At 48.0% G+C, this 25,335-nt stretch overlaps 1 protein-coding gene across 4 annotated transcripts in view; it reads left to right on the forward strand.

The window, feature by feature from the left end:
- ZNF462 (zinc finger protein 462) overlaps positions 1-25,335 on the forward strand; it is a 215,161-nt gene that overhangs the window by 123,866 nt on the left and 65,960 nt on the right. For all 4 annotated transcript variants that reach the window (XM_078676655.1, XM_078676658.1, XM_078676657.1 and 1 more), the window contains exon 4: positions 23,555-23,713. In XM_078676655.1, the coding sequence (XP_078532781.1) occupies positions 23,555-23,713 (159 nt within the window). The remainder of the gene's footprint in view (positions 1-23,554; positions 23,714-25,335) is intronic.

Here is a 25,335-nt window from a genome sequence, read left to right on the forward strand (position 1 = left end):
GGTGCCAAAACGCACCCTTGACGGACACCTCGTGTTACAGGAAAACTGTCCGTCACCTGCCCCTGGCCTCCCCACCTTACCCTGGCAAAATTGCCCTCGTGTAATCTTACCCAAGATCTAATAGGTCTAACGGTAATCCCAGGTTTCTCAGGACTACCCACAACTGGGCTCTTGGCACAAGATCAAAGGCCGACCTCAGATATATAAAGGCGGCATAGATGTGTCCACCGCCCATCAGCACCACCTTCCAGTATATCAGAGTAAATCTGAATACCTGATCGATGGTGCTGATGCCTGATCTGAAACCCGCCTGTAATGGGGAGAGAATGTTTTCCATCTCCATCCATCCCTGAACTCTCGCAAGGACCATCCTGGCAAAGATTTTTTGTAGTGAATCGATTAAACTGATGGGGCGGTAATTTCCCGGTGCCGAACGGTCCCCTTTTTTAAAAATTGGGAGAATTTCCGCCCCTTTCCAGGACTCTGGAATCCTTGCTCCTTTGGTGATTGCATTAGCAATCAGGGTTATATAGGGAACCCAGAGTTGGAGTTTTTTTTTTTAAAGGTCCGCCGGAATAGAATCCATCCCTGGCGCTTTCCCCGATTGGACCAAGCTGAGAGCAGACTCAGTATCAAGGGTTGTAAAGATCAACGAGTGACTATGATTAAGGTGAATAGGTGTCTGCATCCCTTGCCCATTAAGAGATTGCAAATTAGGGTCCTTAAACTGTCCTGAGTAAAATTCCACCCAGTCTTCCACAGACACATGGTTTGCTGGAGTTTGGGAGTCGGGGTTCCTGCCCCATTTCACGATTTCCCAGAATTTGGCCTGATTCGGGGATAAACATGCCTCAAAGAGATTGGTCCAATGGCACTCGTCCCACTCTCTCTTCGCCTCCCACTGGTTTTTTTTATACGTTTTGCGTGCCATTTTAATATCACTGGTAACCCGTGATTTAATAGCTTTGATTAAATTGCTATGTCCTACCCTACAGTTCTTATTGTACCATTTTTTCCGGGAACCCATTGCCATCTCTTTTCCCTTGTTTGTTAGGAAGAGTCAGCAGGGCCTTGAGTTTAATGAAACACTGTTCATGGAGATCGCCAATCTGAGAGGCAGCATCCAAAATGGATGATACATTCAACATGGCACTCAATGTCATCGAAACTTCCTTTGATATGCCATCTAACAAAGTGGCATCCTTCACGGCCCTGCACCATTTTACCCTTCTTCTATCATTGGTCAGGACGGCCTCGGCCGTTATGCATGAGGCTAATTGGGGCCTAATCAGATTGCATGGGAGCTTAAGGCTTATGACCAATGGGTTGTGGTCACTTTCTGGGCGAACCACAACTTCCATATCGACCAGGAGTGACCAGTATTCCATTTTAATCAGGATATATTCTAGTCTACTTTTGCTAACCCCATTATCAAAAGTGGGGCAGCCAACCTTGTCAGATGGTGAGCGCCCGTTTGCCGCTCTCAGACCCCACTTCAAACACAACCCTGACCAGTGAAGTACGGCCTCTGTCCCCTTCTTGATTTTATTCAGGGCCAACTTCGGGATATTCCACACTGCATCTTCCTCGGACCCCAAGTCCTCCTCTTCGCTGAACAAGGGTTCAAAGGTACAGTTTAGGTCCCCTGCTACGAGGATTAATTTATCTCTCCCAATTAAATCAAGGTAGGAGTCCAGTTCGTTAACAACAACCGGACAGCGCCCACCAGGGCAACCTCGGGCATAGATATTAATAACTACTATGTCCTGATGGTTTTTCTTTCGTAATTTAATTCCCAAGAGATCTGGGTTGTCACTACAATTTCAGTTGGATTATAATCAATAGACTGTCTAACCCAAATCACTAGACCCCCAGAAGCTCTGCCTTTAGGACCCTGGATCGCAGGTTTATAAAAATTTAAAAACCCTACCCGATATATTGGATCAGGGGCCCAACTCTCTTGAAAAATTAAAATGTCGAAGGTATCGATAAAGTCTGTCCAATCCTCAGAGCCCACACGCCCTTTTAGCCCTGCGATGTTCCATGAGGCCATTTTAAGCGGCGTGCCCTGACTAACGGGTGCAACAAGGTCCGAAACACACTGATCTGGACATATATTCCTACCTATGCTCGGGGGACAAGCAACCGGCCGTATACCGTCTACATGACTTACTAAGGCTGTAACTGACCCCTTCTCCATATTTTCTCCCTCCAGGCTTGCTACCACATTGTCTACTCCATCACCCCTGCTGTCATAAATTTCACATTCACTCCCTCCGTCACATACGGAATGGAGTCAATCGATACCCTCCAAACCAGATAAAGGTTCAAAGCGATTAAACAAGCGAGGGTAGAAAGGGGAATGTGGGAACCCTGCCAATTGGGATCTACCAACAAAGCTGTTCGGCATCAAAGAGTTGGCAACTGGCACACTGTATCTTTTGGGATAAAAATAGCCAAGACCCAGGGACTGCACATCACACACCCTCCCAAACCTTGCATCTCTACGAATATAGTCCACCACCCAAGGATTTCTAAAGTTTATGATAATACAATCCCCTTCTAGATCCTTTACACAATGTCCCACCCAATCAACTCTTCTCACATTCATTATATCAGTAACAGAGAACGGTGGAAGGGGACGATTTTTGTTTAGCCAAAAAACAACTTTGTTTTTAAGGTCCCCATAAGATTCAATTTGACCCTCCCTGCAGGGTGAAACACCTGTTAAAACAATTGTATATGGGGTAGCTTCGATGGGTAGGTCTGTGCGAGGGGGTCCCCGTTTATTAGCCTTCAATGGTGGAGGGACTAAATTAGAGATTACACTCCCCACTGCTCGTGAATTTGTTTTAGAATTCATAGAAGGGATAGAGCCACCCCTCACATAGTCCTAGGAACAAATTGTGGGGCCGGGTCATTGGATTTAAAACTGGCCTTCTTAGGTTTTAAGACCTGTAGGCATGGTGCCGGTGCAGGGGTGATGACATTATGAGGGTTCCCGACTCCAGAACCCATACTAGCAAGATTATTTATAGCTGGGCGAGTAGTAGCTGACTTACCAGGAGCTATGACGGACTGCTTGCTGCTAGCAGCTGCTCCCTGGGTTTTGGGCTTAATAATACTAATAGTATTAGATTAGTTGGTCATTAACTAGGCTTTTTAACAAACCAGTGTTAGTATTAACAAGTTTCTCAAGGATGTCCAATTTTGAGTGCATAAGTCTAGTTCTGTAGTAGGGGATCTCTGTGTATAGTCATAATCTAGGGAATAGTCCCGCCCATGTGCGTGGACCCCGGAGCAATCAAAAATAATCTCTTACAGTGTCAAAAAATGCAGAAAAGCATAGACACTTAAGAGAGAATTTAAAGACAGATAATGCAGCCTAAAAAGGCTACACTGTCCAGTACTTCAACTAGAAATTCCACCATAAAATCCACAAAACAGCAAAAGCCTGTACAGATTTCCCTTGCTTTACCAGCAAAATCCCTCATGAATGATAGAGAGAAGAACCTGGACAGACAAGCCCCATAGGCTGCCATTATGTGGCTCAAAACAGGATACTGTGCCTTTAAGAGAATCTTCCAGAACCTTCTCCCAGTATCCCAGAATGCATAGCAGGTCCAACTTAGTTTCAGTTCTTTTTTCCGGCTCCTGCAAGCAGGACCCTGGAGCATTGAGCTCTCCCTTTTCAAGGGTTTTGTTGGTGTTTTTTCGCTAATTTCGTTTTTTGTGTACTTTTTAAGTACTTTAGTGACTTTCTTCTTGGGTTTCTGCTCTCTTTGGCTGTTCATAATGCCTGCATTATTTGATAAATGCCCAGAGTGCTCCAGGAAGAAGGCCAAGTCAGACCCCCATGAGGTGTGCATCCTCTGCCTTCCCTCTTCCCACATCCCAGAGGAGTGTGTGATCTGTAGAGGCTTCTCTGGCAGGACCCTGAAGGACAGGAGAAAAATCAGACTTCAGGGACTTGAAGAAAGAAGACTGAAGGCTCAAGGTGGGTCTGGAGGGGCTTCTGCTGCCCATGCTGAGGCCTCTGGGGGGCTCCCCAGGGGCAGGAAGTCCAGCAAGCTTCCGAGGTCTCCGTCTGGTTCAGTTGCTAGGACCACGACGTCGAGAGGAAGGTCCACGGCCAGTTCCCGGTCTCCCCAGGGCTCTGGGTCGAGAAAACGTCATCCGTCGACGTCGAGGGACGTTTACAGGCCGCCGTCGAACCCGGTGTTTATCTCCTCGTCGTCGGCGTCGAGTGGACGACATCGGAGGGCCCGGCGTCGGCGCTCGCCGTCGAGGCGACACCGCCGTTCGCCGTCGAAGGCAAGGACATCAACGTCGTCGAGGGGATCCTCGTCGTCGAGGTCGCCGTCGAGACGGAGGAGGTCTCCGGCGCCGAAGAAGTCGACGTCGAGACGTTCGAAGAGGTCGACGTCGAGACGTTCGAAGAGGTCGGCGTCGAGGCGCTCGAAGAGGTCGGCGTCGAGGCGCTCGAAGAGGTCGGCGTCGAGGCGCTCGAAGAGGTCGCCGTCGAGGCGCTCGAAGAGGTCGACGTCGAGGCGCTCGAAGTCGACGTCGAGGCGTCATCGTCCGTCGTCGAGATTTCGAGGTTCGTCCATCTGGTCGGGGTCGACGTCGAGGCGGAGAAGCCGGTCGACGCCGAGGAGTGTGAAACGGTCGACGCCGAAGGGCCGCTCGCCGTCGAAGGACCCACGATCGCCGTCTGAGCACCGCTCGTCGGCATCGGGAGGTCGTAAGGACAGGCCCAGGACTGTGGGGGGCTCCCCGCAGTCAGGACAGGATGGTGGCTCCCCAGGAACGAATTACTCCGAGGTGTATACCCCGAGGAAGCCTGCCGCACTGCCTTCGTTGCCTCCTTTGCCTAAAGGCCCGCCTCCGAGGGTTTCGCCCCCTCCTACGTTGCCTCCTTTACCGGCGCCTCAGGCCCCGGTTCCAACTGTTCCTCCTCCCCCGGTACCTCTGCGATCGGTGTCGATGCCCATCCTCCCGACACCTCAGAAGAAGACTCCTAAGTCGAAGGTTCATCCTAAACCCAAGACTTCCGACCCGGGGAGGCCGGCGGAGCGTCCCAGACCCAAGAGATCGAGGTCACGCTCAGTTAGAAGGGACAGGTCGAGGAGTGGACGCGGATCCTCCTCGAGATCCAGGCATCGCCATAGGAGGCATAGGTCCCGGTCTAGTTCTGCCTCGGGGACCCGTTCCTACTCACCTACGTTGTCTGACTCACCGGAGACGAGGGTGTCGCCGATTGATGACATTGGCACGTTCCAGGAGGTTCTCCTGCGCGGGGCGGCGAAGTTGGGGATCGAGGTTACGGCTCCTACGCCATCAACTTCCGTGATCTTTGAGACATTGCATAAGAAACACTTGTCTCGCCCCCTGCTGCCTCTGGTGCCAAGTCTACTTGAGCCGGCGGAACAACTCTTCCTTACGCCGGCGGTGGTGAAAGCTGTGCCTTCCAGGCTCTTGAAGAAATACAGGGCTCCTGAGTCGGACCCGGCTTTCTTGAGGAAGGACCCGACACCGGATTCGGTGATTGTGACGGCGGCGCGGAAGCTCCACGCCACCTCTCCTGCCTCCACCGTGCCTCCCGATAAGGAGAGCCGCTGGATTGACTCTGCTGGACGAAAAGCGTGTGGGACGTCCTCTGCAACGATGAAGGCCTCCAGTGATTCGGCGTTGTTAGGACGATACGACCGTGCGCTGTGGGACTCCATGGAGCGGTTTGCGGACCTCGTTCCGCGCGACCGGAGAGAGGATTTCATGGAGATCGTCCAGGAAGGGAGGCTGGTTTCTAACCAGGCCATTAGCGCCGCGGCGGATATCTCCCTGCTGTCCGCGCATGGATACTGCCACGGTATCAATCAGAGGCGCCATGCTTGGCTTCGGTTGACGTCGCTTAAACCTGAGGCGCAACAACGTGTGGCTAATCTGCCGTTTTCCGGGGATACCCTTTTCGGGAAACACGCGGATGACGAGATGGCCAGGATGAAGGCCGAGGCGGAAACCCTGACGGCGGTGGGCTTGGAGAAGCCCAAGGATAAGAAACCCTTCCGCCAATTCCAACGGCGTTTTGGGTCGCATGGTCGAGGAAGGGGACAGTCTTCTGGGCAACATCAGCAGCAGCAACAACAGCAGCAGTACAGAAGACCCTTCCAGAAACGTCAGAGGGGTAGAGGTGCACAGCAGTCCTCTACCGCGACCAAGGGCCCGGCTGGGTCTCGACCCTGAGCAGTTACTTCCCCTTCGTCCGTTACCCGCTCCGGTGGGGGGAAGCATTCAATTATTTCTGGCAGAGTGGAGAAAAATTACTCCGGACAAGTGGGTGCTGAATATTGTTTGCAATGGATACAGTCTTCGTTTCACCAGCCCTCCTCCATCGATTCCTCCGATCAGCTCGCAGTATCAACTGCGCGAGCTTCAGGCGGAGGCCGACATCCTGTTGAGGAAAAGGGCGATAGAGGTTGTACCTCTGTCTCAAAGAGGAAGAGGTCTGTACTCTCGGTTCTTTCTGGTCCGCAAGAAGGACAAGAACGAGTTCAGGCCCATTCTGGACTTGCGTAAGGCAAACATATGGATTCGCAGGGAAAAGTTTCGCATGCTGTCGTTGCATCAGATTTATCCTCAGCTGCAACGGGGAGACTGGCTTTGTGCCATAGACCTACAGGATGCGTACTTCCATGTGCCCATTGCACACAAACACAGGAAGTTCCTGCGATTTCAAGTCGGCGCCAATCACTATCAGTACACGGTATTTCCGTTCGGGCTGAAGTCTGCGCCCAGGACATTCTCAAAGTGCATGGCAGTGGTAGCGGCACACCTGAGGAAGAACAAGGTGTTTGTCTACCCATACCTGGACGATTGGTTGATCAAGGCCTCCTCCTTCTCGGAAGCTCAAGCACACTTCCAGAAGACGTGCGTTCTCTTGAACAAGCTGGGGTTTCACATCAACATGTCCAAATCTGTTCCAACTCCGGTCCGGTGCATCCAGTACTTGGGAGCCTCCATCAATACGCTGTCGGCAAGCGTGTCTCCTTCGGAAGAGCGACGTTTATCACTCCTTCGGAAGGCTCAGGCTCTCCTGTCCTCTCCATCCACGACAGTGAGGACGGTGTCTTCTCTGCTGGGATCGATGGCTTCTTGCATCTTCCTGACGCCACATGCGCGGCTGCACATGAGACCGCTGCAGGAGTGCTTGGAAGATCAGTGGGACCAGAGGAGAGGATCTTGGGACGACAGGATACGACTGTCTCTACATGCTCTTCAGTCTCTGAAGTGGTGGTGTTCGGCGGAGAATCTCCTCAGAGGGGTTTGCTTCCACAAGGACATTCCCACACAGACTATCGTGACGGATGCTTCTCTCCTGGGATGGGGAGCGCACTCCGGAGACCTGCAGATTCAAGGGACGTGGTCCCCTTCGGAGTCCACGTACCACATCAATTTCCTGGAACTTAGGGCTGTTCACTTGGCGCTGAAGGCGTTTCAACCGTCCTTCTGGACCGACTCTCTGCTTGTGCAAACGGACAATACGACCACGATGTATTACCTCAACAAGCAGGGGGGCTCGAGATCGCGCACTCTGTCTCAGGAGGCGCAGGCGATCTGGCACTGGCTTCTGGCTCGGGGACTCTCGATAACGGCCACTCATCTGCCAGGTGTGCAGAATGTTCAGGCAGACGAGCTGAGCAGACTGATTCAGGAAAACCACGAATGGGTCATAAACGACGAAGTACTAGGAGAAGTCTTCGCAAGGTGGGGAACTCCAGACGTAGATCTGTTCGCCACCGCCGAAAACAGCAAATGCCGAGACTTCGCCTCCATGTACTACCAGCCGGGGACGCTGGGGAACGCGTTATGGATCAACTGGTCGAACAGCTTTCTGTACGCTTTTCCACCCATTCCCCTGATTCCAACGGTTCTCATCAAGCTCTCCCAATCCAGGGCGAAGATGATTCTGATTGCCCCGGAATGGCCCAGACAGTGGTGGTTCACGGACCTGCTTCACCGGTCTCTCCTTCCTCACATGAAGCTGCCGTGCAGGCCGGACCTTCTCACGAAGTTCGGGGGGCAGATGGTGCACCCCAACCTCTCGTCTTTGAGTTTGGCGGCATGGCTCCTGAAATAGTGCAATATGGCCATTTGAATCTCCCAGAGGATTGTATGTACATACTGAAGGAGGCTAAGCGGCCTTCCACTAGGACTTCTTATGGTTACAAGTGGAAGAGGTTTTGCATCTGGTGCAAGTCTAAGAACTATGACCCTACGACATGCAAGGAAGATGTCATCCTTCCATATCTGCTACATCTGGCGCTGTCTGGCCTTAATGTCCATTCCATTAAGGTTCATCTGGCTGCTTTGACTGCCTACAGGAAATGCCCTTCACAGACTTCCTTCTTCCAGATCCCTGTGATCAAAGATTTTCTGGAAGGCTTGAAGAAAGTATTCCCTCCTGTCAGGCTTCCTTCGCCTTCATGGGACTTGAATGTGGTGCTGTCCAGGTTGATGAAGGAGCCTTTTGAACCTATTCATAAGGCTTCGTTGCAGCACCAGTCCTGGAAGGCGGCGTTCCTCGTGGCCATTACATCGGCCCGCAGGGTGAGTGAAATTCAGGCGTTGTGTTGCCAAGAACCTTATACTGTATTTCATGCTGCTAAGGTTGTTATGCGTACTCACCCTAAGTTTCTTCCCAAGGTTGTTTCTGATTTTCATATCAACCAGACTATCACTTTGCCTACGTTCTTTCAGAATCCTTCATCTCCAGTGGAAAGGTCTTTGCATTCCCTGGATGTTAGGAGGGTGCTGAAATTCTATCTGGATAAAACCAGAGACATTCGTAGGTCAGATCAATTGTTCATCAATTATGGATCAGTCAGGACGGGTCTTGCGACCTCTAAGCAGTCTATCTCTAGGTGGATTGTGTCCTGCATACAGCTGTGTTACCAAAAAGCTAATAAGACCTTAGGAGGTAAGCCTAAGGCTCATTCCACCAGGGGCAAGGCTGCCACGACAGCATTGCTCCGTAATGTTCCGATTGCAGAGATCTGCAAGGCGGCCACTTGGAAGTTGGTTCATACCTTTGCTAAGCATTACTGCCTGGACACTGATGCTAGGGCAGATGCTCAGGTTGGACAGGCTTCGCTGCGAAATCTGTTCGCACAATAGTGGTGTTGATTCTCTTTTCTCCACCGCCGCTTTGGTGTGGGGATGGGCTTGCCATTCTATTCACTAGATTATGACTATACACAGAGATCCCCTACTACAGAAGGAGTAGTTTCTGTCCTGTAACTCCAGTTCTGTAGTAGGGGTATCTCTGTTATAGTCATAAGCGCCCTCCCTCCTCCCCGGTGGAGAGAGACATATTCCTTTATGGAATGCTACAGGTCTGGCGTGTTACGCCTTCAAAAAGAACTGAAACTAAGTTGGACCTGCTATGCATTCTGGGATACTGGGAGAAGGTTCTGGAAGATTCTCTTAAAGGCACAGTATCCTGTTTTGAGCCACATAATGGCAGCCTATGGGGCTTGTCTGTCCAGGTTCTTCTCTCTATCATTCATGAGGGATTTTGCTGGTAAAGCAAGGGAAATCTGTACAGGCTTTTGCTGTTTTGTGGATTTTATGGTGGAATTTCTAGTTGAAGTACTGGACAGTGTAGCCTTTTTAGGCTGCATTATCTGTCTTTAAATTCTCTCTTAAGTGTCTATGCTTTTCTGCATTTTTTGACACTGTAAGAGATTATTTTTGATTGCTCCGGGGTCCACGCACATGGGCGGGACTATTCCCTAGATTATGACTATAACAGAGATACCCCTACTACAGAACTGGAGTTACAGGACAGAAACTACTCCTTCTTTCCAATAGGCGCAGCATAAGTGTTTTAAATAGTACTTCCATTTTACCAAGTAGTCCCTCATCGCCACTACAACTCGCGGGATAGGGGTCAGAAGAACCAGATTGGACTTGCGAGGTGGGTAAGAGATCCCTATCAAACAAAGAAGACTGTGAGCAAGTATAGGCTTCTGAAATAATTGGGGGCTGGGGGGAGCCAATTATTTTGGGTATTTTTGAGATACCTCCCCTCTGACAATCCTTACTTCGTTTTCTTCGTTTCCTTTTACCGGGTAGATTTGTAGGCGCATCCCCGAGTGACGAGGAATCTAGTTGGGATTGGCTAACCAAGTGTACACTCCCCCCCCCCCCCCCCCCTCCACACTCCTAGATGGCTCACTAGAACTCGTATCACTGTTGGAGGGAATCAAAGACAGACCCTCCGCCTCACAATGTATATCCACCAAGACCGGAACCAGGGATGGAATAGTGCCTAGTGCCGTAACTTTAGGACTAGGCGCCATGGCAAGGGGCCCTAACGAAGAGCGTTTCCCACTAATCAGATCAAGTGAGAGCCTTTTTTCCGCAAAAGCTATCTCCTTCTCCAGGATTCCTGTGGCCTTAGTAATAAAGGCATCCAAGGGGCCAGTAACCACCCCCTTGGTAGTCTGTAGTTGAACAGAGCGTTCTTTCCCGGACCGTAAAGGCATGATAACAACTAGTGACAAAAATACAAAAAGGGAAACAGATACTTAATAAGTCCACGATTACTCCCTTTATATGAGGACAGAGCCAGGGGGGGTGTCCCAACCCAACCTCGCCCGACCACGGACGGCCTCAGACAGCCCGCCCTTTGCCCGGGCTTAGCCCCGAGCTCGGTCCCGCGCGCATCCCGCGTGCGCGTAAGGGTTGCTCCTATTGAAGGGTGAGAGACTAAAAGGGGGTGGGGCGAAGGGGCGGAGCGAGAAGAGAACCCAGGTGCGGCCGATTAGCTGGTACTTGGCCCCCTGGTCCTCGCAGTCCCGCTGCACGCCCGTGCAAAGATCCTCTCAGCGTGGTCCCAAGGTCCGTGTAGAAACCGGAACTGTCCCTGGTCTCTCTGGCGGCAGGCAAACAGCGTCTCTAGCCTCGAGTGGCTCCCGCGGAGCGGGGGCCGCGAGGCGCTGATAAGGGCGAAGGGGCGGAGCGAGAAGAGAACACAGGTGCGGCCGATTAGCTGGTACTTGGCCCCCTGGTCCTCGCAGTCCCGCTGCACGACCGTGCAAAGATCCTCTCAGCGTGGTCCCAAGGTCTGTGTAGAAACCGGCAATGTCCCTGGTCTCTCTGGCGGCAGGCAAACAGCGTCTCTAGCCTCGAGTGGCACCCATGATCCTTGGTGAACCCGGAAGTCGACGTTACACCGAACGCGGCGATCACACAGAGGGGAGAACGGATTCAACGCTCGGTGCCCCGACCTGTGAAGGCGGGAGCACTGAACCCCAGACACGGGACGCAAGCAGCCGTGAATCAGTTACATGCTGCAGCCAGCGCCAAGACCTAGACCCCTGCTCATCGCACATAAAATTGATTGTACGTCGGGGACACTGTCAATTCCCCATGCTCTGATTGACAAGAGACTATGGTCCTGAAGAGAACTCAGTAATTAAACGCGAGTTCGAAACGCGTAGACTGTTAATAGCCACTGAAAAGATTACACAATTCTAAAGGATTAAATAACGAATTATTCCAGCTGTATTTTATCTGTAATGGTATGAGTGGAGTATGTTTGAAAGTTTGAATGATTTTGTTAGAAATATGTTTTTGAAATATTAATGTTTAGATTTTGTACATAAGGTCTAAAAAATTGTAAAGTGTGTTAAAAAAGAAAAATAATAACACGTAGAAAAAGAAATACTGAATAAATGAAATAAAATAAAAATAAAATAAAAATAAAAAACAGTTGGTTTAATTCCAATGTTCAAAATAAGGTTGTTGTGTTTAATTGACTAGCACTAGCACTCTCTGTTGTTTATTTCCAGGAGCAGAGGCAACACCCGCTCAAAGAGTTTTATGATTCTATGTACCTCATATTTGGGTGGCCATACCCTCCTGGTGCATCTTAGGGACCGGAGGTTTAAAAGAGACTCCATCACATTCCGATGCCCCCCGGATCTGGTAGTGCATCCGGACGTTTGCCGGTCACGCCACTGTGACCTTCCCTGGTGCCAGCACTGTAGCCACTGGTCCCCCCGCCACCCGGTGGCTCCAGCCCCATTCTACCCCCGAGCCAGATCGCCTGTTCCGGTGCCAATAGCAGCCTTGAGTCCTAGGTTAGTTCTTCAGCCTTATTTTGAAGGGCTAGGAATAGAGAAAGATTGGGAGGGGGGTCGCTGGACCATTTACAGACCAGCCTGAACACTAACTGGACTGGTATGAGGAATTGGGTGAGGTTAGTGGACTGGATACTGCTCCAGATTCTGGCCTGCATTCTCCCCCAGCCATGGCTATGGAGGAGGGAGCTTTATATGCTATGGTGGTGAGAAGAGCAGCTGAGGTCCTGGACCTTCAGCTCCCTTCAGTGGAAGTCAAGACTAAAATCTTGACAGAGGTCTTGCAGCCAGGTGTCTCCTCCTCATATACCCCTCCTGCCATTCAACAAGACCTTGACTGATGTCCTTCTAAGACCTGGTCCAAGCCCAGCACAGGGGCTCCTGTGAATAGGACAGTCGCTCACCGCTATCGCCCTGTACCGGGTGACCCAAATGTCCTCACCAACCACCCTACCACGAGAGCGTGCTGGTCCACGCCTCTACCTCACAAGGCGCGTTCCCTTCCGCTTCCCCGGACAGGGAATCCAAGAGGGTGGATAGTTGGGGTAAGAAAATCTTTTCTTCAGCCATACCTGCATTGCGGTCCGTGAACACACTGCATTCCTATTGGGCTGTTATTCCCACTCTCAGTGGGAAACGGTTGCGCAAGTGTTGCCACAGGTCCAGTAGAGGCCCTGGCCATCCTCTCCCAAGCGGTAACAGATGGGAGAGATGCGCAAAGTTCGCCAGTCATTGTGAGCTTGACACGACCGACTCGCTGGGCAGAGTGATGTCATCAGCAGTAGCTGTTCGACCCCACACCTGACTGAGAACTTCTGGCTTTTCTCAGGAGGTCCAGGCTTTCCTCATGGACATTCCTTTGATGGCACCCATCTCTTTTCGGAAACAAAGCAGAAATGGCCCTAGAGAGCTTAAAGAACTCGTGGGCTATCGCCAAGTCCTTGGGCCTCTCAGTGGCCACACATCTCCTGTCTGCTTTTCGTCCCTTTTGTGGCTACAGAAGGGGCTTTGAGCCACGCCAGCCATACCCCAGCCACAAGGCACCGCATGTTCAGCAACCTCTGAGTGGCCTGGGTGCGGCTTATTCTGGCCCCATGGGTCAGGTGGCCAGAGGTCAGGTCAATCCCCCTAACACCCCTAAATCCACAGCCTCCAAACCCTTCTAGCCTGGCCCTTCAAGCTCATGGGCAGCCAGGTGGTGGCAGGATCAGCCATCACCTCCACCACTGACAAAACATCACGTTGAACAGGTGGGTTCTTCAGATAGGCCGAAGGGGCTACTCCCTTCCTTTAAAGATTACACCTCCCTCATTGTCTCCAAATTACTACCGGCTGACTTGAGGATCCATTGACTTTGCTTCAGGAGGAAGTCATGACTCTCTTGGTCAAGGAAACCATAGAGAGGGTTCCGGCACCAGAAGTAGGCTGTGGTTGTTATTCCCGCCACTTTCTGGTCCAGAAGAAAGAAAAAGGCCTGCACTCTATCTTAGATCTGCAAGCCCTCAGCTACTTCAACAAAAAGGAAAAGTACAAGATGCTCACTCTAGCTCCGGTCTTGTCTGCCCTGGAACCAGGAGACTGGATGATTGCATTGAACTTGCAGGGCACCTATTTTCACAGTCCCTTTCTGCCTGTTCATCGATTCTACCTGCGGTTTATGGTAGGCCACAAGCACTTACACTTCACCTTGCTTCCCTTTGGTCTTAACAACGCCCCTCGGAATTTTCACCAAGGTGTGATAGCTATGGTTGCAGCTCATCTGTTACCACATGCCAAGATCTATAGTCGCTTACAACACCTTCCTGCAAGCGCCCAAGATCATGGGTATCCACCATGGAGCACAGTCCCACACCCTAACGCCATATCCTGCCCTATCAGGGGATGAAACACACTGTCTGACTTAGATCTAGTGGCCCTCCTCCGATCTTACGAGCTACCCGACCCTCCTCACAACAGGGGACATCCAGTCAACCCTCAGACTCCCAAATTCAATCTATTCTGATCAATTCACAGAGAACCTCCAGACTCAATTCCAGAGGCATTGTGGAAAATAACCTCACTAGAATCCCCATCACAGCAGAACCTCCACAGTAATCACCCAACCACGTCTAAGCTGCATCCTCCTTAACTGTAGGTCCGCAGCCAGACATGCAGCTGATATAGCTGACCTTATTATCTCGAACAAACCTGACATTTTGATCCTGACAGAAACTTGGCTAAATGAAACTTCTACTCCCATCATGGACTATCTGCTTCCCCCTAACTATGACCATCACCAGACTAGACAGAACCGACAGACCAGGCGGTGGGATAGCCTGCATACACCAGATCAGCCTAACCATGACCAACTCAAATGCCCCCGCTTTATCATCTTGCGAATACCTATGCTTAAACATCGCCAACTAGAACAAGCAAATATTCTCTCTACACTCCTTTTACCATCCTCCTGGAGATAACCTCACCTTCATAGAACACTTCATGGACATTCTTGCTTCTAATGACACCCAACATATTAAGCAAATTTTCTTTGGGGATTTCAACCTTCACTGGGACGACCAGAACAACCCAGGGGTAAACAGCCTCAAAGCCTTCCTCTCTGATCTCAATCTCAACCAAATATGCAACAGGCCTACGCACGACAAGGGTGCAACTCTCGACCTAGTTATCTCCAAATAAGACTCCACACTGCTCGACTCGATACTCCCTTGCGACTGGTCTGACCATCATATCATCTCATTCCAAATCCTGGAAACCATTAAACGACTCCCCTCACAACCCCTTAGTACTAAGATCTGGAAGAGAAACCTGAAAAACTTCGGATCTGACCTCAGTCTTAGCTAGCTCTAACCCTCTCCACCCCCCTGAAGAACTGACAAATCACTACTTCCACTCCATGAACAACCTTCTAGACAAAATGGCCCCACTGCAACTGAAAAGAACATCCTCAAAAGACTCAAAACCATGGTATGACGGGAGGCTAAATGATGACAGACGCTCGCTCAGAGCAATTGAACGACGCTGGAGAGACACACCCTCAACAGACCTCCTCAAACTTCTAAGAACATCCAGAAACGCCCATTTCAGAAAGATCAGAAAATCCAAAACCGATTTCTTCAGGTCTCAACTAGACCTAGCCAAGAACCGTCCCAAAAACCTATTCGACCTTATCGAAGCCCAAACCAAAAGCCTACCTAATGTCATCAACGCCAGCCCACCCTCTCTCCCCAACTGTGATGAATTTGCCGCCCTCTTCGCCTCTAAGACAGAATCCATTAAATCCGATCTAATATCCATCTCAGACTTGAAAAATAACCCATCTCTGTCCTTGGCTGGTGCCCGAGCGAATGACATCCCATTATTTAAACTAAAAAACAACGCAACTTGGTCCCACTTTGTCACGTACTATGAAGACTCCATTTTAAAGATGATAAACCCGTTGAAGCCCTCCAATCACTTCACGGACCCGCTTCCGGCGAACTACCTAAAAGACTTCATTCCCCTCTTACTACCCAGCTGGACCAAGACCATTAACACTTCCCTCCTTCAAGGATGCATTCCAGACATCCTGAAAACGGGACAGGTCTCGCTTATCCTAAAGAAAGCCACTGCGGACCCTTCGGACCTAAATAACTACCGTCCGATATCTAACATCCCCATGTTAGCCAAACTCCTTGAAAAATGCGTTCACATTCAGCTGAATAAGCACATTGATCGATTCAACCTGTTGAACCAATTTCAATCAGGCTTCAGAGCAGGTCACAGCACCGAATAAGCCATGACACATGTATTAGACGATGCTCTCAAAATCCTAGACCAAAATGAAGTCTGTCTTTTAATCCTACTCGACCTATCATCAGCTTTCGACACCGTCAAACACGACAACCTGCTGGTTCACCTGAAACACAGAATGGGAATGTCTGGAAATGTATTTAACTGGTTTACCTCCTTCCTCCAAAATAGATCCCAAAGATTCAAGGTCAAGCAATCCCTGTCCAATCCCATGCCAGTCACATTAGGAGTCCCCCAAGGTTCCTCCCTATCACCCACCTTGTTCAACCTGTTAATGGAACCTCTGACTGATCTTCTCAGCCTCGCCAAGATTCACTTCTGTATGCAGACGACACCCAAATTTACATAAGGATACACTCTCTAGAAGACATCAAATCGCTCAACACCACTCTTCAAAAAAACGCAAACGTGGCTGGCCGAAAACCATATGAAACTTAACTCGCTCAAAACGGAATTCCACTTAATCGCCCCCCGAACAAAACTCACACTATTCTGGACTGGATAAAGCACCTAACAGCTCTTAATGGACAACCGCTTATAGTCGACTCAGCGAAATCTTTAGGGGTAACACTAGACAATAACTTAAAGATGCAGAAACACATTAGCGCCTCAACAAAGGGAGCCAACTTCCACCTTAAGACCCTGCGAAAACTGAAACCCTTTCTGCCCGCACACTATTTCAAACAAGCAGTTCAAGCCTTAGTAATTCCCCGGGTGGAATATGGAGCAGTAACACTATGCGGCCTCCCTAGGTCATCGACTGCCGCGCTAAGAGCTACGACCAACTCAGCTGCAAGACTCATCACAGGTTCTAAGAGAAACGCTCACATTTCCCCAGACCTGAGAGCTCTCAACTGGCTTCCGTTTGAAGCCAGAATTCACTTAAAATCGCCTGTATGACACACAAAGCCCTCCACCACAACGCCCCACAATACCTAGGTCAGAAATTGGTGCTCTCCGCGGGCAACAGAGCCTCCAGGAGCGCCTAGACTCTTCTCCTACAACCTCAACGATTTTCCAAGAAAAAAACGTATACCCCGTCAATTCGGGGATGGGTCCGAGGATATGGAACGCCTTACCCAATGCAACAAGAATGAACCCTTCCACCAACTCCTTCAAAAGAGAAGTGAAAGCTATCCTCATGTCTAAATTCACTTGAACTCTGTCTATTCACTGTAAATTATTTTTTTGTGCTGTTCTTTGTACATTTTGTGCCTTCTAACTATGACCTGTAAAGCGCTCTGATACTCGCAAGAGTCTTGTTCGCGCTATATAAAACCTTCAAAATAAATAAATAAATCTGCGCAATCAGGCGAGCCAGTCGTTCCCCATCTCGACGACTGGCTGTTGAAGGCGAATTCATCCCAGGCTGTTGTCTCCCACCTCTAGACTACATCGAAACCACCTGCATTCGCAGGAGTTCACTATCAACATGCCGAAGTCACACCTAACTCCCTCTAAGACGTTCTCTTTCATCAGAGCTGTTCTGGACATAGTGCAGTGTCTGGCCTATCCTTCTGAGCTGCAAGTCCAGGATATTCCGGTTATGAAACGTATGTTTCAGCCTCTAACCTGGATTTTGGTGAGAATGACTCTGAGGCTGCTGGGCCTCATGGCCTCCTGCATCCTGCTTGTGACACATGCCAGATGGCATATGCAGGGTCTGCTGTGGGAACAGAGTTCCAGTGGGACCAGCATCACAGGAATCTCTCCAACATTGGCCAGATCTCAGATGGAACTGTGCAGGATCCCTTACCCACCCAGATCACACACTAGTAACAGATGCATCACTCCTAGAATGGGAAAGGTGGAGATCAGAGGACTCTGGTCTCCGGCACAATCTGGACTCCACATCAACCTGCTGGAGATCAGTGTGATTTGCCTAGCATTGAAAGTCTTTCTTTCTTCAAGCAAGGGAAAGCTGGTTCAAATGTTCACTTACAACACCACCGCCATGTGATGCTGCAACAAATAGGGCAGGCTGGGTTTGTGGACTCAGAGGCCCTGTGTCTCTGGACATGGCTGGAACAGCAGGGTCATCCCTGGTGGTTCAACACCTGGCAGATTCTCTGAACAAGAGGGTGGACGAATCCGGCCATCAATGCCTAACGTCTCCATCCGCGGGTGACGCAAGGTCTCTGTCAACAGTGAGGTGAGTCTTGATTATATCTGTTTGCCTCCCCCACAAACGCGCAATATCAGTTGACATTGCATGCTTGAGTTTCCAAGGCAGTTTCTCTCTCGTTTTGTCTTAAGTGGAGCTCAGGCCTTCTATACGCCTTTCTGCTCATACCACTCCTGCCTAGAGTGCTGAAGAAGATCAGGAGCGACCGGGTCCAAGTCATTTTCGTGGCTTCGGACTGAGCACGGAGAGTCTGGTATCCTGAGCTTCTCCAATTGAGTGTCGATCCTCCTATGAGGCTGCCCCTTCATGAGGATCTTCTGTCGCAGCAGCAGAGGAGGATCCTGCACTCGAACCTGTCAACTGTACGACTTTTAACGTGGAGGTTGAACAATGACATTTGATAGCATTCGACCTTTCTCCTAAAGTCTGTAATGTTATTTTGGCAGGCAGGTGTCCCTCTACTAAGAAGGGTACTTTTCAGCCTCATTTGCCTTTTTTAGGCTACCATAGCAACCCTCTTTATTTAAATCCACTATTGTAAATTGATTTCTCAAGGGGCTTGCACGTTTCCACCTGCCCCTTTCATCATACCTCAGTGGGACCTTAATTTGGTTCTCACCTTTCTGATGTGTACCCCGTTCGAACCTCTGTACAACTGCCTGGCTGCTTACCATCAAAACAGCCTTTCTAGTGGCAATAACGTCTGCCAGGAGGGTGAGCGAATTGCAGGTTCTGTTATCTAAACCTCCTTATCTGATCATCTTCTCTTAGAAATTGGTGCTTCGCACTATGACCTGTTTCTTACCGAAAGTGGTAACACCATTCCACGTGGGGCAATCTGTCACCTTCCCCACTTTCTATGCTCCTCCCCATCCCTCTAAAGAAGAGGAGCTACTTCACTATCTGGAACCGAAAAGAGCGTTGTCGTTCTCCCTTGACCGCACAAAAGAGTTCCTGGTGGATGACCAAATCTTCGTGGGGTACTTGGGAGCGAAGAAGGGTTGTGTGGTGCAAAAAAGGATGATCTCTCGATGGGTTGTACTTTACATTAAAATCTGCTATGCTCTGGCCAAAAAGAAGCCTCTTAAAGGCTTAAGGGCTCATTCTACCAGAGCTAAGGCTGCTTCCACGGCTTTGCAACATGGAGTCCCAGTCCTCGACATTTGTCAGGCAGTAACGTGGGCATCACTGCACACGTTCACCAAGCACTACTGCCTGGACAGTCCTGATCTAAACTTGTCGGCAGCCCCTCCTCCGGGGATGGTATTGCTTGGGTATCTATTCAAAGGTAAGGAATCTGCCGCTAAATTTCTCTATCAGATGGAAAAGTTACTTACTTTCGATAATGCCTTATCTGGTAGAGATACAAACTAGCTGCAGATTTCTTACCTACCCACCCATCCTCCCTGGACAGGATTTACGGTAAAGTCTGTTCCCTTTCAGGGCCCTGGCTGTTCAAAAGACACACTCTTTGGCTCCACGCTCCTGGCGTGGAAAGTCGTGAAATTGACTGGCATCAGTGTGCTGAGGTGGCGGCTATATAGGTGATGTGAATATCATAATCATGGAGATAACGCCGGCGACATCATGTGGAGCAGACCGTCGCCACCTCCCGGCGTGCAAGGGTATTGCTCAAACAAAAATCTTCTGTGTCCAGTCTGACGCCAGGGAAATTCAAAGGTAAGGAATCTGCTGCTAGGTCATGTCTCTACCATATAAGACGTTACCGAAGGTAAGTGACTTGTCCATCACGGAGTTGTAGTGCAGCCTGAAAATGTAAGTAACAATGAAATGTGTAACAGCCCAAGTGTTCAGCAGATGAGTCCAAAAGGAATCAAGTGTAGAATGTGTTGGTGATTTCTTGATAGCTTTCTTCAACAAGAGGAACAGTACTCCAGTATAGCTGTGACTGTTTATTTAATTCCAAATTAATCTGTAATATAATGGAGCAATCAAAAACTTTTCTTTTTATTGTTCTTGCATATTGATCACAAAGAAACTAAATACACATATCTTCCATTCTGACTGTTTACCTTTTCAAGCTGTTGTGTTCTCCGACATCATGTTTGAAGTACTCAAAGCTAGTTTGACCCGACAAATCCTGGATAAACCTTTGGGGTCTTATGCAACCATGCCTCAGTTTTCTATTTTTCCACCTGCGGACACAACCCTTGAATGCTGCAGTGCGTGAGGATGTTTTCCTTCAGTTCTAGGACTTTTCTAAATTTTTTAAGGTGAATTGATAACACTGACCAGTGAGTCACGTTTTGAATGTCATGTAAGGCTAATGCTGAATATTGCACTAGTTTTAGCTGGTATATGATCAGCATGAGGTATGTTTGTGCTTTATCATGTTCCTTACTTATTATTCTATGGAGTGCAGTTTCAGTTTCTAGTGCCCAGTGTGACTGGAGAAATTTCTGGTGCATAAATAGGCTCCAATGAAAAGTACGTCAGAGGGTCCGAGCTATCACAGTTGCTGGCTTGTTCCACCCCTTTTCCTTCAAAATGCCAAAGAAAGAGCGGAGGTCCTGCGCATTGTCAGAAAGGAAACTTGTGTAGCAGTTGAGTCAGTGGTCACATAGGCAAACAAGCCTGGGAAAGCAAAAGAACTTAGAAGATGGAGGAGGGAGCCGAGTGATAGAAGCCAGAAGGTGCTGTGATACCACAATTAGTGCAGGGAAGTGCCTGGAGGGAGGAGTAAGTGATTGTGAGGAGGCTAAATAGTCTTTCAGGCTTTTAAAATAGGAGCCCCCAACATGGCGAATTCCTGGTCGACATCACAGAGCAGCTCTGCACTGTGGTCACATTTGAACTGTTCTCAGCGTGGCTTGAGCGGTGGGAAGCAACTGTTGGGGTGAGCTGCCAAGTCCCAGCAATGAAAAATGAATAAAACCGAAATCGGGGAACTTTGTGCAAAGACTTACATTTTTCCATTTCCCCATCGCTGAGCATGCAGCGATGAGAACATGAAAATTATAAGGCAGAGAAACTACATTTTAGCATCATTCTAACAGCAATGTTGCCTGCGCACAATTTTCATATCATGGACATCCCCTTTGAGCACCTCGGAGCTTCTCCGAATCCTAGCACAGGTCTCATCTTACTTGGAAAGGGTGAACAAATTACCTTGCATTTCATTCTTCCATTTTTGTCCACTGCAGTTACATTTTCACTTTCCCTCACAGAGGATCTTAACATTGTTTTGGCTATATTAATTAGACTTTGTGAAAAGCAATAATAGTCTTAGTAACTGTCGTTCTTTAAGCATGTCTGGTCTTCTGAAGGACATTTTTACACAATTCATAATCATTTTATGTGTAAATATTGGTGTCTTTCATCTATAGGGTCATCTATGCCTTTTGCATGAGCCAACAAATATGTTCTTCCATGTTTTAACCTTCTCCTAGGCCATAGAGCGCTGAGAAGCGGCAGCATTGACTTCAGGGCCATTAGCACCGCTAGGAAACGCTGCCCTTCTGTGAGCCATGTAACTCCTTTAACTGGATGCACAGGGTGCAGACGGGGTCTGTGCACCCTATCACAATAACTGGGTTTGCCCATTGCCAGCTGCAAACTCATGCTTGCCCTGGGGTTAGTGCTTTAGTGAAGGGCACACCAGCTGTTTAATTCTATTGTTCCACCTTTCACTTTGCAGGTGACAGCCTGTACTCCACTTGAAAGGTAGTAAGAATCCACCTGTCAGAGGTGGTCTGCAGTCCATAGGTCTAAGGAGATGCACACAGATTGTGCGCTGCTTCTACGTGGTGCACAGTCTATATGCTTCCTTTCTGTCTCTCTGCCTCTGCCGCTGTAATACAGTGTGGGAAGAGAGGCAAAGATAGTCCAAATACATGGTGTCACTCCCCATTGAGTTCAGGCACTGGTGTGATCTGTTTTACAGAAGCGGCCACACAAGCATCTGTGACCCCTTGTGTTCTACTATAGTTCCATGAAGGTGCAAAAAAGTGGGGACAACAGATCACTGCAATCCTAGGGCAATATTGTACCTCAGTAGTAGAGTACCTATATTTTACATTACTTGTTCTAAGGACATCAGGGATTTAAGGTTTTCACCATCAGAGTGAATGCATTGAGCAAGGTAGTGGTTACATCTTTCATTATTCATTCTCCGCCCATAGGAAAAAATGCAAGTGTGCCAAATTTAAGGCAGCCTCTATACCTTTCCAAAGTAATGGCCATCGGTAAAGTAGTCACTTAGTAAGTCTGTGGCATGACCTTTTTGTAAGCACTACTCCCTGAGTGGCATCTGTAGAGCACAATGCATATCCATTCATGGAATATTTAGAAATCACTTCAGCTTATCATTGACTTTCCTCCGCACTCCCCATCCGTGTGCAGTGCTGAATCGAAGAGTGAATCAGATTACCACAAAGCTGAAGCAAGGGTGTGCATACTTTGAATATGCAAATATCTCTCATTCCTGTTTTGCGATACAATACAATGTTTCACTCTGGAAGTAGCAGAGAATTTGGATCTCTGACAGGCTGGATTGTTTTTCTGGCTGTTGCTTTAGCAACTTCAAAAGGGTTTAGTGAACTACCACAATCACAACTACTTCATTTATAGAAAAACTGCTTAGTAGCTAAATAAGCATGTAAGGTACGGCATGGGTGATTAGTGTCTGATAGGAAGGGTCTTGTAAAGTAAAAATAGCTCATCTCATGTTAGTAGAGCTCTAAGTTTGTAGACATATAGAAAAAGGAAACTGGTATCTTACTCTGGAGAACATTGATCTCTCATCACACACTCAAACGAGGATTTGTGATTCTTCTTGTATATACTTTCAGCGTTTAAAATAAAACTTTCCTTAAAGATGACATTTTCTCACTTGTATTACTATATTGGTTGTGAATTGGGCTCCACTTTAAACTCTGTTTCCACACAATATTAAAATTTATTGGTACCATTGAGTATTGCGATGTTATTTATCCAAAAGCAGATTACTTTTATGATAATATATTGTAAGGAACATGGCATGCGACCTAGTTATAATAGGGCCAAGTAAATAGTTGTATTGTCAACAGCTTTTCTGTCAATTTAAATGAGTTAAGGAATTCTTACAGACCATAACTTATTACAGAAGTGATATTCTCCAGTTTGAGTTCCTTATCAGTGAAAGCGGTGTTACACCTGAGTAACATGGTCAATTTTGTAAGAATAGATCACCCACTTTCCTACATAAAACCCATTGTGGTGTTGAGTAATGCTGGCATTCATTTGGCTGAAAAAGATGTCTAAATTGGTCTGAGTACTGAGGTGGCTAATGATTTTATATCCTAGTGTGCTGTTTTGTATCATTTGAATTTTAAGAAATACATTATTGAACATAATTTAAGTACTCAACCCAGATGTTGGTGTTGACCAAGGAAGATGACCGTGTTGATCTTGATTCATTTGCAGGGAACATTTCTAATGTTACTAAGAACGTGTTGCGTTTCAAAGGCATTACAATATATGTTTGTTTCAACAGAGTTTGGATGACACACTGAAGCCTGGTAAAGAAAGGACTGTTGTAGGCTACAAATGTAAATTTTGTGTTGAGGTACATCCTACTCTTCGAGCCATCTGTAATCACCTTCGTAAACATGTTCAGTATGGAAATGGCCCAGGAGCTGCAGCTGAAATTAAGGTGAGATGTTATAAATGATACTAACCTAGAATGGAAGATCAAATGCCAGCCAAGTTAATTCTTTTATCTTTTTTTATCATCACAAGACTGGACTACCCTCCTTTTACATGCATCACAAAAGGGTAATTGTTTATTGTTTTTGAAGGCTTCACTTTTCAGTAAAGATCTTCCTCAAAATGATTTTGATGGACAATCTATGAGTAAGTGTTGACCTGAACTTTAGCAACCAACACACTCCATTATGGCCCTGTTTTTGTATGTGGCCTTGTGACTAGAGAGGGCATGAAGGGTAAACTTTATTTAACCTTGGAGAACAGCCAAGCAGATGCAGTTCCTGTGAATTCTAGATAGGTAGAGAACACATTTGGTCTTTCCTGATTCGTGGAGGAAACCAGTCCTTCCTTCCATGGATAGCTGCTGAATGAGGAGCAGCTTGCCTCACACTTTTCCAACCCCTGACCGAAATCTCCGTGTGGGATCCTGTGAGATGGCAGCTGAAACTAGCAGCAGAGGGTCTCACTTAGATGGACACACATATAAAGAGTGTACGTCTGCTATGGGCAAGGATCCACAGGATGGTGAACGCAGAAAAAGTGACTCTAGAACTGAAGCCGAGGGCTGATGAGGCCTTCCATAAGGATTTGAGCAGGAAAAGCCCCATTGACACCTATGGCTAAAGTATGGAATGTTGTGTAAATGGTTTTGGACTGTTCAAAAAAATAACTAAACCCAAATGGAGTGAGATCTCAATCTGGATCCCACTAGTGAATCACATGGGAGAGGTGTTAGGAAAGTATTCAGGAGTGGAGAAGCTTAAGAGAGGCAGCACTAAGTAAAAGGGGAGGTGGCACCAAGGAAGTGGAGAAGGGACCCAAAAAAGTACATGTAGAGGGGAAATAGCGTTAAGGGAGGAATACAAAGGTGAAAAAGGGAGATCCCTGAAAAGCAGTATAAGGCCTTGTATATGAACGGTAAAGTGCACCTTACTTGGGCATCCCACTGACTGTATCTTGAGAACAACAGGGTTGAAAAGCAATGCCTTGCTATTCCAGAAGACACAAGCACTCCTTCTTCAGAATGGCTACCATCCTATAGAATTGCCTCCTCTCCCACCTGAGAACTCTCAACACCCTTTTTTCTGGTCTGAAATAGTGAAACTGTGTATTTTCTGCACGGCCCTCTGAATTCCCTTGAATAAGAACCCTATCCACTTCATATAACAAAATAGTTTTTTATCTGAAATTCTGATTCTGTGTGCTTACCAACAAGAGTTCCAATTGCTCTTATCTTCTACCATGTGTTCTACTTGCCAATGTTTTCTTGTTCTACTTCCATGTAAATGATACGCATAGCATTTAGAGCAGTTTTTGCTATACAAAAACTGTTAAGTAAGGATAACTTACCAAAATAGATATCATAAATCTCAACTTATACCAATAGGCTGTAGATGGGCTGCAACACAGGTATAGGTTTAAGTGAGCATTAGAAACAATTCAGGACATGTAAATAAACCTAATAAGGGACACAGAGATATGATTCAAACTGTCTATTTATGAATGATTAGGGAACTGGAGGCAGACCGCAGATCTGAAAACATATGTACTTCGGTGGCTAGGCCATAT

This window comes from Lissotriton helveticus, chromosome 2_1 (genome assembly GCF_964261635.1).
Source record: "Lissotriton helveticus chromosome 2_1, aLisHel1.1, whole genome shotgun sequence".
In the NCBI taxonomy this organism is placed as follows: Eukaryota; Metazoa; Chordata; class Amphibia; order Caudata; family Salamandridae; genus Lissotriton; species Lissotriton helveticus.